The sequence below is a fragment of the Mytilus galloprovincialis genome, chromosome 1 (genome assembly GCF_965363235.1).
Source record: "Mytilus galloprovincialis chromosome 1, xbMytGall1.hap1.1, whole genome shotgun sequence".
Classification (NCBI taxonomy): domain Eukaryota; kingdom Metazoa; phylum Mollusca; class Bivalvia; order Mytilida; family Mytilidae; genus Mytilus; species Mytilus galloprovincialis.
The window spans coordinates 58874697-58894693 of NC_134838.1; the positions used below are offsets into that span (position 1 = coordinate 58874697).

Below are 19997 nucleotides of genomic sequence, written 5' to 3' on the forward strand. Positions count from 1 at the left end.
CCACGTGACTATCGAAGATGATGTTCAGTCTTGCTAAAACCAAATTGTGATATAGTTTGTGCTTATTAGTCATCAAAATTAATATGACCACCAATGAAAACCAAAAGACAACATACCATAGACATGTAAGTATTTACAGCACACTTTCCTTCATTTTTGCAACTGGGCTTTGTCTATATGTCTTTTTGTGTTTCTTTGTTATATGTGACTGCGACTGACAAAAGGGGCCCAGATGCGGTATTTAAAGATTTCGCATTATGACGTCGTAAAGTTGACGTTGTCAAATCTAAACGAGCACCGATTTGTAATTAGGTTTGCGGTAGGGTTGAAAATATACTAAACTTTTGTTACTTATAAAATTGTATAATATTTCTAAATCAATTATTAAAAAATAGTTATTTTGTTAACCTTGAAAAAGCATAACATGGAGCGTAAACTAGTCACAAAACTTTTATTTGTCCCCCTTTGAATTTACACAACTTGTAATTGTCCCCCTTTGTATTTACATTGGATACAAAAGACAAAGTACAAATGGCGGTCCTAGTATAAATCAGATAACATGAGCCAGGAAAGTCGATTTTCGGCAAGTCAGAGTAGCGTACCGTCTGAGATTTTGCAAAACCAAGATGATGATTTTATAAATGGGCTGAATAGGGTCGACGAATTGTATTTTTACGAATACGAAAACCCTGAGTCCAAGATAAATTCAGATGTTGAAAACTTTGAATCTGACAATGATGACGACAATATCGATCATTCAGTCGAACCATCAGATGACGATACGCGTGAATATATTGCACAGGCCCGTTTTATAAATGACACTTGCGGGTGCAAAGAATTTTATGGTAAACCCTGTAGCCAAATTATTGAAATGGACGCCGTTATTGAATTCCGAGAGCATCAAGAAAGAACTTTCTAAAGATGAACTTGATATGACAATCAAAGCTGAATTGTTTGCACACAGGCGTTCTGGTAGTGTCACTGAGGCCAAGAAACACAAAATTAAAGAAAGGGAACGCCCATACCAGGAGTTTTATTTCAAAGGAAAGCGGGTATGTAGACAGACATTTTGTTTAATCCATGGGGTTGAAAAGAAGAAATTACTTTCTATTGCAAAATCAATCGACATAGATAGACTATCTCCTAAAACTCATGCTAGCACAGGGAAACTTCCGAAACATGCCCTTAAATTTCAGGATTCAGAAAGGATAAAAACATTTCTTATCAAATATGCTACTGATACGGCTTTGCCTAATTACAAGAACCATCAAGTTTTGTTGTTACCATCTGACAAAAAATTCAGTTGACATTAATGCAGAATATGAAAAACTTGCAATAGATATGAAGTATAGAAGTTGTTAGTGTAAGAACATTGCAAAGCCAGTGGCATGATTTATGTCCCAATTGTAGTTACAAAGCTATTTACTGATTTATGCCAAAAACGTCAGGAATATGCTGGTAAAATACCTAATAGTGGAAATCTGTCTGAGGAGGAAAAACAGTTGTTGTTAAATCAATATAATATCCGTGTACAACTTGCAAACGAACAAAGATACTACTACCGTGAGCAGGATAAACTTAGCAAACAGAACTATATGGACCTGCCAGATGCACTGAAACAATCAGGTAATATATATATATTTATAAGGGTTAAATAATTTATTCCATCAAAGTGGGACTTCTGTATATAATATATCTCCTTGTATGTCTCTTCATGTCTGTTCTAAATATCTGTTTATATTCATAAATCACCCTTTTAGATATGTTATGCTTATTTGTTTACCACATACCAAGTATTCAGTGCATGCATTTTGTTCATATGTAGAACAGTAGTATATATATACATGTAATTTTAGTTTCTTGGGTACAATTTGGAAATTAATATGGCGTTCATTATCATTGAACTAGTATATATTTGTTTAGGGGCCAGCTGAAGGACGCCTCCGGGTGCGGGAATTTCTCGCTACATTTAAGACCTGTTGGTGACCTTCTGCTGTTGTTTTTTTCTATGGTCGGGTTGTTGTCTCTTTGGCACATTTCCCATTTCCATTCTCAATTTTATGTAAGTGGTGAACTTTATTCCAGACTTTTGTTCAAATGTACAGTACATTCAGTTGTATATAATTGGTCAACTTTATTCCAGACAACCATTAATAATTTTAATCATGTTAATTACATACACAATCTTAATTGACACTTTTTCTTCTAAGCATACATGTAAATATGTACATGTTGCAATAAACAATGTTCATGTATTCTTTTCGACTCAAGATGACTTGGATTGGGTAAATTAGATTCATTTGTACTACCATGATTGTAGGAATATTTTTTTTAATAAATGGCAAAAGCTTTTATTGAACAGGCTATCCTCAATCTTATGTATTCAATTGTTAACTCTTACATGTGTTTTACAGGAAATTCTCCACAGTCAGTACAGACCACTGTACACTATTCCTGAGATTATGGCCAGCAAGTTCACTTTTCTCACCATGCTCAGCAAGTGGGACCCATTTATTTCAAAACACCAAGAAAAAGTAATGTGTTTGGAAGTATCTGGTATTTTCTTATTTGTTCTTTATTACATTAAATGTATGATTTTGAAAGTTAGAAACAGTACAATGAACAAGTGATTTGTTATAATTTATAGTTTTAAAACAGACTGATGTACATAGTCACTGGAAATACAAAATATATTTTTGATGTACATGATCATTGTAAGGTTTCTTCAAAAATTCAAGGTCAATAACTCTGATATAAATAACAATACCCTTTTTTATGATTCATGTATGTATTGAGTAGTTACATAATATTATATGACGTGGCTCTGTGTTTATGCATCCCGACATTGTGTTATGGTAAATGTTTGTATTCTTGTCTTTCATTTTTGCTAATGTGATTTGTCTCTATGCCTTTTTGTGTTTCTTTGTTACATATTTATAGTAATTAAGATTATAACACAATGTGGACAGCTGTACCCCAATTTTTCACATTTTAACGTATTGTGTCTTTTTTTCACACATCGTTGTCAATGTAATGGAATTTTATTCGACTGTCATATAAGTGAGAGGTTAAGCTAGCTGTAAAACAAGCTTCAACAATCCACCATTTTCTACATAAAACAATGCATGTACCAAATCAGGAATACGACTATTTTTATCCATTCGTTTGATGTGTTTGGGCTTTTAACTTTTCCATTTGAGTAGAGACTTTGCGTTTTAATTTTCCTCAGAGTTCGGTATTTTAGTGATTAAAAAACATCAATCAATCTTATAAAATATATTCAATTTTTTTTTCAATTCATTATGGGGAAAAATATAATAATTGAAAAGCAATAAATATGTTAGTTAAGATTAAATGTAGACGAAACGGTTTCTCCAGTAAGTATATCGGTTGCTGTAACACCCAACTCAGTATTACCGAACAGAAACGCTACTCTCAATTCTCGTTCTGTATCATTTGCTTTTGAAAACGAAATCTTCATAGAACCGAGGAGAGTACAACCTTTTTCGTCCACGTACAGCGGTTTCTCATTTGTCGATGCATAAAGTGACAGTTCCCACGGCTCTTCATCATTGCAATCTACAGTGAAATTGTGTTCAATTGCGGTGGAAATATCAATTGTGTCATTTTTGCGGACTATAACTTCAAACAGTCCATCACAGAATTCTCCATCTTCCTCTTTAACAATATGTTCCTTGTCGTGAATGTTTGCATCAAAGGGTAAACTTATTCCTGTACCATAGGTATACTGCATCACGCGAGATATTATATAATCCGGCTTGTGACCGAAAAGGCAAGCTCCTTTCAGAACGGCCAAACCAGCTTCATCTGGGTTTATAATTCTTTTATCTGGAAACGCCCGTTTAATTGCATCTTGAACTAGAGAACATTCAGAAAAGCCCCCAACAAGTAATATTTGGGATACCTCAAATGATTGCTCCCTGTCACAAATTTCTTTCATTAAAGTCACAATACTTTGGATTGTTGGATTGAAGATATCTTTGATGATTTTAGGATTAATTCGCATTTTGGCACCTTTAAGATATATTTCTTTGCCATATTTGGACGCACTAAGAACAGATTCGATGTCTTTATCAAGAAGGTTCAAGCAACATTTATTTATTAATACATAAGGTATGCTTATGGTAACTTTTGAATCTGTGTCAGGTCCAATTGTTCGCTTGACTGTTTCAAATTCTAGAAACAGATCCAAATATACAGAGGGGTCTTCTTCTTTTAATGCGTTTATCACTGGGCGTCCAAATATATCAACAAACATCTGCAAAAATCTTTCATCAACGGACGTGCCTCCACAATTGTTTCCAGTCGCACTAGATAACTCTTTCAGAAGTCCATTTGAAACTTTTTCATGAACAGTTATATCAGCTGTGCCCCCTGTATGTAAAAAAGATGTGTTTAAAACTTTTCTTCAATAAGTACTTATGAAGATATCGATAAATCAAAAAAAAAATCATTGCTTTACGTTTCAAGACTTCTGGTTGAACATATCAACGTAATTTTATTTGTTCATATGGAACAATTTTATCGAATACTCTTTTTTTGGAATCCATCTACGTATATCAACTTATCAACTACCTATCTTTTTATTTTGTCATGAATTATACTTGTATATACCGACATGTGTCATTAATATGTTTCATAAATAGAATCAAGTCTGAATGAAAAGCGGTATTTTTCATTTATACTTCATGGTACATACATATTTTAGGGAGCACAACGACATCAAAGTAGCAATCCACTTGACAATGTTAATTGTAATCTAGAAATCATTTACAGTATGATCTACACTTATTCTTCTAAATGTACATATTTACATACCTCCAAGATCAACGACCATGTATTGTGTTCCAGGTTTGGCCATCTTAAAATCAGCTCCCTTAAGTTTCTCTGTTGGTAGGTATTGACAGAATATAGATGCAGCTTCTGGTTCTAAGGCTATGTATAGTTTATTTTCTGGTATTCCAGCCTTTACACAAAAAAAGAGATAAATAATTTAGTAGATATTATTAAAATTTCTATTAAAAATATATACAGTGCATATCATCGAGCAATGAATTAATTCTTATATAACTAAATTTACTAGAAAAAAAAAAAGAAACGTTATTTTAGTTTTTATTAATTTTCGAAAACTTTGTGTATGATTAAATTATCCTGTTTCTGAACATTAAAAAGTCTTCTCGATTTTTGTCGTTCTCGAATGTTAGAACGTCGTTTTCTAAAATCGATGTTTTATTTTACGTATTTCTAAGTTTAGCTGAATCCCAGTTTGTTTAAATTATTATGAAGGTCACAAATTGAGTCTTTTAAATTAGAACTTGAAAACGATAGAATATTTATATAAGTCAAATGCGTCAAGATAAGAAGATATGCGTCTGGCATAAATACAAAATTTAATCCTGGTATCTTTGATGAGTTTATTTACAACCACTGGGTCGATGCCGCTGCTGGCGGAGTTGCAATTCACCGAGGGTATCACCAGCTTAGTAGTCGGCACTTCTGTGCTGACATGATTTATCATTGATATGGTCATATTTAAAAATTAACTGTTTACAAAACAATTGAATTTTTGAAATACTTATGCTTTTCTACCTCAGGAATATATTACCTTAGCTGTATTTGGCAAAACTTTAAGGAATTTTGATACTCAATGCTCTTCAACTTCGTACTTTATTTGACCCTTTTAACTTTTTAAGATTTGAGCGTCAAAAAAGATAAAAAGACGGTACGGCCTTCTAGTACTCGAAGTTATTGTAAACTAGTCGAAAGCCTAATTTCGTCATTGTTTTATTATGACTGAAATTTGTAATTAGGACAATATCCCGTGTCTATCCCAAGTTAATAACATCGTTATGCTGTAGAAGCCTCTATTTTTGTATATATTATACTGGCATGAAAATACGGATTGTTTTTGTGTTGTTAAAATTTGCTGTTACAAAATGATAGAAATTATTATAAATTAAGGAATGTATCTCCCTCATGCAAAGCTCTGATTCCTTTCACGGATTTGGCTATACTTTTTGGACCTTTTGGATTATAGCTCTTCATCTTTTAAATAAGCTTTGGATTTCAAATATTTTGGCCACGAGCATCACTGAAGAGACATGTATTGTCGAAATGCGCATCTGGTGCAAGAAAATTGATACCGTTGATTTTATTACTATCACTGGGTCGATGCCTCTGCTGGTGGACTATTAGTCCCCGAGGGTATCACCAGCACAGTAGCCAGTACTTCGGTACTGGAATGAAAATACGGATTGTTTTTGTGTTGTTAAAATTTGCTGTTACAAAATGATAGAAATTATTATAAATTAAGGAATGTATCTCCCTCATGCAAAGCTCTGATTCCTTTCACGGATTTGGCTATACTTTTTGGACCTTTTGGATTATAGCTCTTCATTTTTTAAATAAGCTTTGGATTTCAAATATTTTGGCCACGAGCATCACTGAAGAGACATGTATTGTCGAAATGCGCATCTGGTGCAAGAAAATTGATACCGTTAATTTTATTATAAACTTTGAGAGTATCAAATTTCAACATTTGTATTAGGTTTTGGACTTTCGTCATGTTCATATTCTGTGGCCTCCAACATCAATGAAGAGACATTAATTGTTAAAATGTGCATCAAAAGAAAAAACGGAAAACAGAAACTTAATTTTTAAAAAATAAACTAACAATTATATACCTTAAATTCTAATTCGTAAGCTCAAACGAACATAAAATATTTATCAAATAACCAAAAACTCTTACATGGTAGATGCCACTTGCAGAAACAAGTGCGCTCGAATAAATAATAATAATATTATGTATTTGGGAAAATGCTACTGTACACTTTGACTGCAATGGCTCGAATGACTTTAAACCACCTGTGCATGAACTCATTATCCCTATCGAACCGACCTTACTATAATTAGCCAAACACGTGTCAACTATAAACAAACAACATTTTACTTGTTCGATTTTTTACAACTTGGATAAATATATTTTATATAGATTCCTCACCTATTTTGTACAACTTAGATAAATATATTTTATATAAATTCCTCACCTATTACCATCTAGTGTTTAATTGAAAAAAATCTGAATTTAATTACCTGAACTGCGCCTTTTCTCATAAACTGCTTAGCACTATCAGTCCAGATGGCAGGTACAGTCAAAACCCAGCGTATTTCTTGCATTTCTACACCCGTGCCATGTTTTTCTAGAAGTGCCATCAAATGCTTGACAAGTTCTTTGATTGACAGCGTGAAAACATCTAAAGCTGCCATTGGTTTTCCTGTTATGTCCTCTATGATAAGATCATTTCCTATTTTCTGAAGATTTATTTTTATAATAATCAAAAATATTTGATAGACTGTGGACATATTCAAAGCAATCGATATCTTTTAAAGAGAAAATTGATAACCAAGATAAAAAAAATAAACGGAAATATATAAATGACGTATATCAGTGTTTTAGACATTACAATTGATAAAGCTAAAATGTCTGTCTTTTTTTTGAATGAACTGATTGAAAGAACATAATTGTTAAAGTGAGTTAAAGTTATTTGAATTTCAAGCATCTGAAAATATTTCGTCGAAAACATTTTTATAAGCGTGTTTGAATGGGATTGAAAAACATGGAGATTAACGTGCAAAATGTGCTATTGAATTGCATGTCATCTATATTATTAAACGAGAGAAGACCTCATTTTATGTGTCGCTTCTCTGCCTTCCACGATAAATAAAGCATAATGCCTCTGTGTTCTATAGGTAACATGCATAGTCGAATTTGTCATCCATTCTTATGATTATCCAGATTGAGTTATTTTTGGAGAAAAACGACAAAACAGGAGTCCGGATATTGATTCCGTCATCAGACTGACTTTTAGTCATAGATAAGACTTCCGGTTTGAAACATGCACAAGTACAACCAATCGTAGAATAGATAACAAAAAAGAAAAATAAATAAGCCAATCAGAGCGTTCTCCATATGATGTTTAGATCGCAAGAACCACAACTATTATCATTATAACTCCTTAGAGAGGACAATTATTTATAGCGTTTATCTACATGTAAACTACGATTATACTACTTTAATATATAGAGACTCTGTATTCTGTCTACTGGTTTTTTTTTTAAAGTTTACTATTTAAAGGGTCATACCAGTTGCTTATGTTTGTTGTGTTTCTGTTGTGTCGTAGTTCTCCTCGTATATTTGATGTGTTTTTTTCAGTTTTAGTTTGTAACCCAGATTTTTTTTCTCAATCAATTTATGAATTTCGAACAGCTTTTATTTAATGATGTCTTACTAAGAAGTTATTTAACTACAAGTTAACAAAACGTAAATATATATTGGAGAAGTTACAAAGCAAGTTATCGTTTTTGTCAAGCTGATGCCTTTTGAAATATCCACTTCATACACTCCTTTTGTGAGTTAATTTTAGTGGGTAATGAGTGAACAAAATGTTTTTTTTACGCTACTGAAAGGCTTTGGCTGCATCAATGGATTTCCATACAATAACTTTGTGCTCTGAACAAATTTTCAGTACTTCAATTGATTTTTTTACTAATGTAAACTATATGTTAACTGAAATTGTTGTCGTGGTTTTTCTAAACAGCTGATTGTGCTTTTTCGTTTTTCCGTTGTTAGTGACAACAGCGAGGGAATATAGTTGAATTCTACTATGATTTATGGTGCCATCTCCAAACAGAAATCTCATTAGTTGTTGCCTTTGTTAATAAATATTTTATTGGTGTTTTTTTTACCTTTAACATTTATGATGCATTTCGTGATTGGAGCCATTTAGAATTTCGTTCATAGATAACTTGTGTTAACTCATTGTGATATCGATTATGCTAATTATTAGTCAAAGTATCTTATATTTTCAAGTTATGATGAAAACATACCTTTTTATTATGTAAATTCATTTTAAATCTACGGAAAAGAAAATGGTCAAAGTGATCATCGTCCATGGCAAGGTTTGAGTAGGCATTTTCTGCTTCGTATCCAAACGCTTTAAATTGCTTATCAGGATTTAATAACAATGTTGTGGGTGTTTTCAGTGAAAGCAACTGTCTGCCGCCTGCATTCCAAGCTTGATTTACATGGATCTTCAAAGGGTTGGTTTTGAAATCCCCTCTCATTGAAAAGGCATAACCTGAATATGCTGTTCCAAAGTCTAATGCTGCTACTATTAGATAATTAGAATCGTGCTCTTTTGTACCTTTGATAAAAGCATTATTCATTTAGCGCTAAATACGAATGGTTGTTAAACTGTAACAAGAAACTAAACTTGTAATGCAATAATAAGAACATACTAGCAAGCTATAGTTAAAAGTGTTAATACTATAGCAAACGCGCGTTTCGTCCACAAACGACTCATCAGTGACGATCGAATCCCAAAAAGCTAAAAAGGACAAATAAAGTACGAAGTTAAAGAGATTGAGGACCAATAAGGATTCTACTTCGTCAAAAAAAAAACAACAATTTCAATTTTCGATGAGGTTATTACTGCATGTACGATCCTATTTTAAGAACTGTTTACTTACAAAACTGTTGTTATAGCACCATTGTTTTCCTCTAAGTATTTTTTTTAAGTTTGCACTATCCTAAATATTGTGCAGAATTTATCTTTGTTTCAAATAGAAAAATACTTGTCACGAGTAAAGTTTTATCCGGCCCAGCGTCACGGATGATCTAGTCGATGTAGACAAATCCCGCGTCTGGCATACAAATTAATAAACCTTGTTTCTATGGTGAGTTTTTTTATATTCAATTTAGAAAATTTCCTTATGGCAGCATTTACTAAACAAAGTAATATTTCATAGCACGTCATCGTTTACATCGTCCGTTCCTCGTTCGTTAAGCGACACGAAATACGTTTTCGTATTTACGTTTAGAAAAATATATATATAGTCATTTTAGCTGCAATTGAAAATATATAGACCAATATCTGATAATTTTTGTTTCAATTTGAATTTATACTGTATGTTTACTCTTTATTTGTTCATGTTGTTAGCCAACAAAAAACATGTCAGCTCACTCAAACAAAGTTGTATTGATTCTTACTTGGAGCTGATGATATTGATTTCAGTTTGATGCCGATATGTTCTCTTGGCAACTGTACTGGCTGTGAGACTATAAATACAACAAAAAATAAATATATGTGTATTAAAAAAAAATAATCTTTGCATGCAAGAAATAATTTAGAAACATCGAAGTCAGTAGTAATTCGAAACTAAAATATTTTTTCTTTACTTCTTATAGAAATCACATAAATTTTATAGTATCTTCTGATATCATTTCCTGTTTCTAAGGAAAATAACAGCTCTTTTCTGATGTTAGTGATTTGATAAACTTGTCAACGTTATTCACAAAAAGGATTAAGGTGAAACAGACTATGTCAATCCTTAATACCCGATTCTCCCAAAAGAAAATATTGCACACAAAAAAGACAAAAGATAACCTTGTTTGATTCAGGTACAACATCTAATGCTGTTGCAATCGATTAAATTAAATGCGAAAAAATCTTCCATTTTCTATCTAGCATAAAATTAAAGCAAAGAATAAAAAACATGCAGAGTACATCTACCATTGGAATGCTAATTTGAACTTTTAAAAACATGTTAGGGAAAAGGGAAATCCGCTCCTCTGCTTATTTATGTACATAAACGTTTTTTACTAAAGAAAATTCTTTAAATTGTCAAAATTTAAAAGAAATTTACCTTTTTTTGTTCAAATTTAGAAGAAATTTACTTTTATTAAATTGATAGCTTCCATCCAACAATTCTCCGACATGTATGCAGTTACCTCAGCGTGACCTTTCTCGTAAAATACCGGTCACTCGTTTCATATGACTTTAATCATCTGAACACACGATTTGTTTAATGCTGAATCAATTTTCATGGTGTTGTGCGCTACAATATTATTTATCGACATCTGTATTCCTTTGCTCTGTAGCTAGAAAACTTCCAGCTTGCTTTGTTTAACAAAAATGGTTACAAAATTATAGTTCGTGCGATGTCAAGGGATGGAAACTAAGTATTAATTTTGTGTGGTTAACCCTTTTTAGCTGCAGTATAAAAATATCAGACCATTGTCAGAAAATATCAAGATTTTTGTATTCAATATGAAACTGTAAAATGGCGCGCGGCAAACTTTACTCTTCTTAATTTCTTAGCCTCTTGCTAGATTTGTTTTTACATTGACTAATTTTTTTTTTTTTGCTTTAAATATGCCAGCCCCCTGAAACATGTCAATTCATACAAACAATGTTTGGATGATTCTTACTTGGAACTACTGATACTGGTTCTTGTTTTTTAGAATATTCTTTTGGTCCAGGTACCGACTGTGAGACTGTAAGTACAATAACATAAAATCATGTAATATAATGGGTTTTCTTTTATATTCTCTTTAAACCCTAGTGTAAGCGTTGGGTTTTTTTAATCGGCGAAACCACCAACAGATTATTTCTCCTTGACTCCTCCGAAAGAAAAAAGCCAGGCATATTAAAACGAACAAAAACTATCAACATATGGTTTCAGATAGCCTTACTTCGCACAGATACGAAATGATGTGCGAATTTACCAGTTTTGAATTAGCACAAATCTCCCAACTTCGATTATCTAGAGAACATATCGTTTAACCATGCGATAAAAGAACTGCAAACTGCATCAACCAAAAGAATGATCGCTTTATTTGATCACAGAAACAAAACATAAAACACTTCACATAATTTAAAAAACAGGGAAAATCATACCCTCTACTTTACAAACTATATACAACAAGTTGGCATGTGTCTGTGCTATTTGTTACTTTGATTATGTTTATGTCTTTGTTATTAGGGTTTTTTTCTGTTGATTGCCGTTTTGTCTTTTTTTTCTCCTGGCATTTTTTTGGAAATTATAACTTTTCTTGCTCTTTTTTTAAATTTTGATTACTATTGACCTTTCCATTAGCCTCTCTATTTTTTCTACTGGTATACTTACAACTTTACCGAATGCAGCAAACCAAATAGTTTGAAAGGTGTAGTGATCAACTTCTGCTAACATTGAATTGTCAATAAGCAAACCCGCGATAAACTTTCCGTTGATGCGTGTGATAGATGTTTTTGACGTTTGAGCATTTAAGACTTAGAAGTTCGAATAAATGAACAACTTCGGGACAGCTCGGAGATATAGTTTAAAGTCGATTATAATGCAATATATAATCGGTGGCAAAAAGTGCTTTTAATTTAAGACAGAAAAACTAAGCTTTTTGTGTTACATGCTCAGTGATTCAACTGTGCTAAATCCACTTAATCTGTATACTTGTATTTTAAATGATTTTTTTTTCTAATTTCATTTTGGATAATATGCACTATAGTCACTCTAAACGATTCTTACTTCCAGCTAAAGATAATTCCTGCAGTATTTGAGCAACAGTCTTTTGTTCATTTCCTTGTTGAATGGCTGAAACAAAACAAAAATCTAACACAACGTAACGTGGCATGGCAATTATCCTTTTCGTTTTTAAATAATTCTCATGTAGCCAAAACGAAAATGTATAGAAAGATTGAAATAATCTGAATTAAAAGAATCGTATTCTATAAATTTTGAGCAAGTATATTTCATCAAACAAAAACAATAAACAAAACAAATGGACTTTTTTATAGATTTTTTGTTCCCCATAATTTTCTATCCAAAGCCATTTATATATGTATGTATATGACTGGATTTTGTAACATGAATCATGTCGTTGTTTTCGATGCTCATACCCGTAGCACTTTTCTATATAAATTTGAATTATTTTTTAATAATACTTTGTTATTTATTTTCATTTCGGATGTTATGCATGCATATACATAGTAATTTTTTATAACCCTTATTTTCTGCCTTGGACAATAAATTTCATCGGAAAACATAAATTGGATTCTGTATCTTACATTAATTTATAGGATCCTTTACTATAGATAATTTAGCTGATCTGTAACAATAACATCTTCATGCCTTATATATCATGTACTGTAGTACGCCGCTAGATTAAAACTGACGTGGAAAGGTAACACGTGCCCACCGAAAGCTCTTTTTTTGAGAGCCCAGGTGGTCGTGTGGTCTAGCGGGACGGCTGCAGTGCAGGCGATTTGGTGTCACGATATCACAGTAGCATGGGTTCGATCCCGCGAGGGAAGAACCAAAAATTTGCGAAAGCAAATTTACAGATCTAACATTGTTGGGTTGATGTTTAGACGAGTTGTATATACATTATGTACACAGCCATGTATCACCATCATTGATGGCGATCCGATGGATACATCTGTTGTAGGGTTGTCACTGACTCAGACGTACTTATGAATATAATTATTTTCTGTGACTGTATCTTACATTAATTTGTAGGATCCTTTACTATAGATAATTTAGCTGATCTGTAACAATAACATCTTCATGCCTTATATATCATGTACTGTAGTACGCCGCTAGATTAAAACTGACGTGGAAAGGTAACACATGCCCACCGAAAGCTCTTTTTTTGAGAGCCCAGGTGGTCGTGTGGTCTAGCGGGACGGCTGCAGTGCAGGCGATTTGGTGTCACGATATCACAGTAGCATGGGTTCGAATCCCGGCGAGGGAAGAACCAAAAATTTGCGAAAGCAAATTTACAGATCTAACATTGTTGGGTTGATGTTTAGACGAGTTGTATATATATATATATATATAAATATATATATATATTAATGTATAAGATTAACCTATCATCATGAGTCGTGTCGTTTTTCGATGCTCATATCCGTAGCAAAATGATGTACAATTAACCAGTTGACGAATGATCACATTTGAAAACCATTAAGTACTATTAAGCCTACATTTTCTTTGAATATTTGAATTTATCCATACCATCCTTTAAAAAGTCCTGGCCTCATTCCTTAATTTTTATATGTCTTCGACTGTGTAAACAACGGTATACCGGTTTCAGATTTTTTTACAATCGTATCTGGCTGAATTCACCTTTAACTCAGGTTAAGATTAAAACAAGATACAACCTTATGGTTTGTTTCCCAAGAAGTTTGTTTATGCCAAATAAAACTCATTATATTTTGCATTTTTTGAGTTTTTCATTTATTTATTTTCTTCTTTCTAAATGTACCTCATTTATTTTCATTTTTTGATTGTATGAATGCAGATACGTTACAACATTTATTCTCAATAAAGTAATTTTTTTACGATTCTTACCTGGAACTAAGGATGTTCCTTCAACTCTTCTAACAACACTTTGTCGTTCGTATCCTGCCTGATTAGCTGTTACAAAAAATACCACAATATGTGAAAAGTGACAACAGCAATATATTTCATTTAACCTTTTTGAAAGTCATCTCCATTGACAAAATAATGGGTTTAATATGTTTAGGAAAAAGTTTACAAATGTAGTCAAAGCGTAAATTATTTCAAAAATAAAATAGTAGAGTCATAATGTTTTTAAATAGAAATGTTTTTATTCTAGACATTTTCATGTGAGTTTTTGCTGCAGTAACGAGAAAGACATTTGTATAAATAAAACCATGCACAGAACAAATATTTGTAAGTTAATTTGATAAGATGAAATACTCAGCTTCAGAATGTTTGGGATTTGATAATCATGCACCCTTACAGTCGTTTCAAGAGGTGGGTTTCCCACTAATTAGTCTTACCTTTCTGCCAACCTTTAGCGTTTCCTCTTGTGTACATAGTTTTCCGATGAGACAAAAAATTGGCATTCTTGTGTTCATGTTTGCCTGAAAAGATTAAAATACAATATACATACATATATAATATTTTGACTCTTTAAAATTATATCATTAATTGAGGTACCAAATACCGTTTCGATCCTTAACATCACTGAAGAGACATTAATAATGTATGCTAAATCCTGATATGGTGTACAAACATTTGCACCTCATGTTTGCGGAGACCATCTTCTCCGCTAGTTATTGTTTTCAGTTTGATATTAAATTAATAATTAAGAGTCCATGTTACATCTCATAATCATATTTTTTTTGGCAATCGTTAATGGCAGTCAGCAGGGTTTAAGAACATCGGTTGTTCGACCTGTTAGTCAAATGCATTTTGATAAAAGATACTTTTCACATTTTTGGTCTTTTAGAAAATGTTGTTTGTGCTTTATTTAGACCACTCAACCTAGAAATTTGTTTGGCATGCACACGTATAAAAATTGTGGTGTTTATCCAACGCAATCATAGGTTCGAACGTTGTTTGCAATTTAGACTTGTTTTTATATAATATCGCGGGTCTATACAGTTTTAGTGACGAGTTTTGACTGGCAAATGGTTACATTGTCGAATTTAGATATTTGAATGCTTATCTACTGAATGGTTTCAAATTTGAAACTTAGAAGATTAAGTATATTATACTCGCTCATTTATTTAGCTGTATCGTAGTATCAGTGTAATGGACTGTTATGTATAAAAGGTAAGCATGAAATTATGACTTGACGGTTAATGGAAAATTACAGATTGAATAACGACCTAACAACAAGACATCATACAAAATACAAATTAAACGAGAGACACATTGTAATCTTGTTTCTAATTAAGTTAACAAATATCATGACGGAAAAATCATTGAAAGAAGACTTTACTTTTATGCTCAAACCAAAAATTATATATAATGTAATAACATATCGACGCTGCTTTTTCCATCTAGCCATCTAGAACGAATGCTGTCCTGTCTGTGTTTTGTTTTAAAAGCTGTATGCAATGACCATATAAGTATTCAACATTGCTACATATTAGTAAATTAACCTTAAGATTTTCACTGTTAGTGCTTAATGATTCTTTTCAACAGTTTTCTAAAGATGACTAAACAGATTATAGCATGTTAGCTTTAGTTAGATTAATAATGTAGTTCGTCCGTTCAATATGTATGCATCGTACACAAATAAGAGTCTTCAACGATAACATTTGACTTTAAGTTAATTTCGATAGACATGTACCATTTGTTCTCATATTACCTTTGGGGTTTTCTTTTTCTTGCCTCGGCATTTCACATTTTCCGCACTTTTCTTTACTAGAGTCATTGAAATCATGACATTTGAGACACACCCACATCGTTGTTTTAAATATTGCGACCTGCAAGAAACAACAGGAGGAAAAGGTTATAGCACCTCTCCATTTTCAACATAAGAAAATGCCTGTAACAAGTCAGTTATTTTACTTTTTACTCTATATATTTTAAATATAAATGTATGTAACTGATGCATTATATACGCGTCATACGAGTCCTACATTATAATACACATCAAACACTGCAATTAATGAAAACTACTTTGATTTTATTATAGTTTAATGACAAAAAAGCTGATTTCAATTTTCTAAGTTTTAAATGTCCATTTATATGTAGCAACATTCCAGAATCGCTTGCATATGGAGCGTATATGTGCAAATTGGTCGTACAATATAACAGAACTTAGAATATCTCAGAAGTAAAACATAGACTAACATAGACGCGCAAAAAAGAATAGTTAGCCTATAAAATATAAAGATAGAGATCAAAGGGATGCTAGAATATTAAGAATCAAGAATAAAAGGGTGCTAAAAGAGAGGTGATCACTGATCCCGATGAAGATAAAAATAAGAACATGTGAAAATATTGTATGTTTATGTATATTGTTGTCTCTTTGACACATTCCCCATTTCCATTCTCAATTTTATGATTTTCAATTGAAAGAGATTAGACTTATTTTGTGGCCTCTTATTCTGATGTGCACTTATCCCTGTAGAGACTGTTATTCTAAAAGTAGTTCTCCCAAACATTACGTCCGATTAAGACAGAATTTAGAAGATAAAGGTCACCGTACGCATTCAAAAAGAACAAAACCAATACCGCATAGTAAGCTTTAAGGTCTCGAGATGACAAAAGTAAAACAAGAAAAACGAGGAAACTAAGGGCACGCATTATGTACAAAACAATAAACGAAAAACAAACTTGATGAACAACAACAAACGGTAATCACAGAATTACAGGCTCATGATTTAGAATAGATACATACAAACTGTGGGGGGTTCTTAACCTAGGACAGTGGTGCCACGGCACAACATGATAAAAAACTATAAAAATGAGTTAAATAGGCCTACGCCAATTAAAACGATACAAAAAACAAAACAACTAACACAAACACCCCATACACAAAGTACAGATAGGATAGTACCCGCAAATACTGTAACCTAATAACAAGAAGTTAATGATTTAGGGATTTAATATTGGTTTATATTACATAAATAGACTATGAATATTGTCAAATCATGCAGGACAGGACGGCCAATCTTTTGTTACAACTCATCTATTAGCAGGAAATAGTTTGAATTATATGGGGTGGTACATACTCACCATAACTAAAAATCATGATAAAAGGTAGAAGACAAACCCTATATTTAGGATCATTATATGGTTATAGTAGAATGTAAAACTACATTTGAACTTGACATTGGCATAATCTGAAAACAAAACCAGTATACACAATTTTAAATGTTAAAACAATACTAAACATAACAAAAAAGGTATTTTATCAAGATTTTAATATCCTTTAAATTTAAAAATTGATTGAAATAATTATCAATAATGTTTATGAAATATCGAAAGTAGATGTCTTACCTGTCGTCCGAGTTACAATTGTGTACTTCGGTCTTAATATAGCCACATAACTAAAAGGTTTACCGGTAGACTTGTTACAAATACCTTTAAAATCTGATCCTTCCCATTTGTATTGTTAATATTGGTAACATGTATCACTACAATGGTTCACTTTGTAATGTATATAAAGTCATAAAATTTCTAAGAATGCAACCCATTCTGCACCTGAAATATTGATTTTTTTTGCAAAACAAATATAAGTAAGTGCTTATACTAACCTTGATCAAAATATTGATTCTTATTTATGTTTAACAAATAGTGTCCCTGTCCTTAATTCATTCAAAATTTTACAGATATTAAAATTCAAATTTTTGAGAAACTTGTCAACATCAATTTTTGAGAAACTTGTGAACATCAATTTTTAACCTGGAATTAAAACAATTACCCTGCATTTTGAACTTACCTCTTCATAACCTAAATTTAGTATCAATAGGTTAACATATCTCTTTAAACTTTGTGTAGTTATTCAAAAACACAAAAACGGTTGATCTGGATCATATACGTGCTATATAATTTTTCGTAATATATGTATTCTAGTGAAGTTTATATCAAAAACCTTCGTTCATATGTCCCACTTCTAAAGTTGTCTCCTCGTTTATCATTGTAACTTGACCTGTCTGGTTAATATTTACGATTTATTATATGTGATTTCATAATCAAGAAAAATACATTGTAATTCTTATATGGAAACTCCTCATTTATTTCGGTATAATCAATTCAGTCGTTCGAAAGACAATTTGTACTTCGGTACTAATATGATTTATAACTAGGGATGGCAACGAGTACTCGAGTACTCGGGTACTCGCTCGGAAGGCCGAGTACTCGAGTACAGTTTTAGTATACTCGGATACTCGTTTGCGTGTTATACATCTTGAGATATTTTTCTTCACATTTCCACTCACTTTAGTTCCGTTGAAATATCCCCTTCGTAATACTAAATAAAATCAATTAACAACATTAATATGTTAATACTGAGGCTACTATTTGTTATAGTAGTACCAGCAACGTCCTTTCCTTCCGAGGGAATGTTTTCATGTGCACAACTTGTAACAAAACATAATAAGTCAAAAAGGCTTTCATCTGAATTTGTTGAACAGATCATATTTCTAAACCAGAACAACATGAAAGTGATCTGCGGTGAACCCTTCGCAACTGATTAGATACATTTTTAACGGTGTTTGTAGATGGATCAACACTTTAATGGATTAACTCATCACAAGCCTAAAAACTTACCTTTGTTTGTTGAGCAAGACTTCTATGTAAATGTGATTGGTATGAGATGTACATTACAATTAATTTAGTAACTCTGTATTTGAAACTTAAATATAATTGTGTAATTTACAATTTAAAGATAGGCGAAAGTACGAGAGCGACATTCAAACCCAAAAGTCGAAAATAAACTGACAACGTCATGGCTAAAAGAAAATCAGACAAAAGATAGTGCAAAAAACAAAACGCAGAAAAAGTAGCACTGGGCATTACGAAAGTACAAACTCCTCAGGAACAGATGATACATATATTGTCTACTTTGTCGGACTTTATTTGCAAATATTTTTGATTTCATTGGAATTTGGTTCATGAACATGTACACAAACAATAATTGCAATTATGATAGGTTATTTGTAGAAACGGCGGTCGGTAATTCATTGTTTAATTGACACAAAAAAAGACAAAAAAGACAGAAGATCAAGCTTTGTTTGTAGTACGTTTGACTTTCGTTAATATGTTTATGAAAGGCAGTAACAAACACACTGCATCCTACCTAAAGCCTAAATTTTGCAATAGACGTTTAAGATTCATCCGAGTATTCGCGAGTACTCGAGTATCATGACCGAGTATCCGAGTATTAAATGTCAGATCTTTTGACAAACCTTTCTATTTTTGTGCGTTTAAAAATTTTGATTTTTTTTTTAAAGCAAACTAAGGTTTCAACTCCCTCAGCCTCAGGCAAAGTCGACCTTAGATGGATTTGGCTTTTTTATGTATTGTTTTGTCATATAGCTTTTCAACGTTTTCGTTACTTATTCCTCCTCGAATTTCAAATATTTGGCTTTGAGCGTTACTGATGTAGGTCAATCCAGATAAGCGCTTCTGACGCATAAAATTATTAAACGTGTTGTTTTCAATTTTTTACTGCTCTGGGTCGATACCTCTGCTGGTGGACTTTCAGTCCGCGAGGGTATCATACACTCAGTAGTCAGTACTTCGGTACTGACATGATTTATAACAAACTTTTCTAAAGTTTTAAGAAACTAAGGTTTCAACTCCCTCTGGCAAAGTTGAAGTTAGATGGATTTGTCTTTTTTTAAGGTATTTTTTGTCATATAGCTCTTCAA

General features: G+C 32.3%; 1 protein-coding gene and 1 pseudogene across 3 annotated transcripts; one reads left to right on the top strand and one right to left on the bottom strand.

The window, feature by feature from the left end:
- Positions 1–751: 751 nt before the first annotated feature.
- Positions 752–2663, top strand: LOC143061453 (uncharacterized; annotated as a pseudogene).
- On the bottom strand, positions 2560–18086 carry LOC143079809 (heat shock 70 kDa protein 12A-like). 3 transcript variants are annotated; one of them, XM_076255433.1, is made up of 11 exons: positions 18065–18086; positions 15983–16100; positions 14664–14747; positions 14209–14274; positions 12385–12450; positions 11291–11356; positions 10070–10138; positions 8908–9224; positions 7114–7332; positions 4840–4987; positions 2560–4395 (listed from the first exon to the last, which is right to left on the bottom strand). In XM_076255433.1, the coding sequence occupies exons 2-11, from the start codon at positions 16077–16079 to the stop codon at positions 3341–3343; spliced, it is 2187 nt and encodes a 728-aa protein (XP_076111548.1). In that variant the 5' UTR covers positions 16080–16100; positions 18065–18086; the 3' UTR covers positions 2560–3340. The 3 variants fall into 3 exon arrangements, with proteins under 3 accessions (XP_076111548.1, XP_076111543.1, XP_076111534.1); XM_076255428.1 differs by lacking the exon at positions 18065–18086 and adding an exon at positions 17707–17820; XM_076255419.1 differs by lacking the exon at positions 18065–18086 and adding an exon at positions 17623–17776.
- Positions 18087–19997: the final 1911 nt, after the last annotated feature.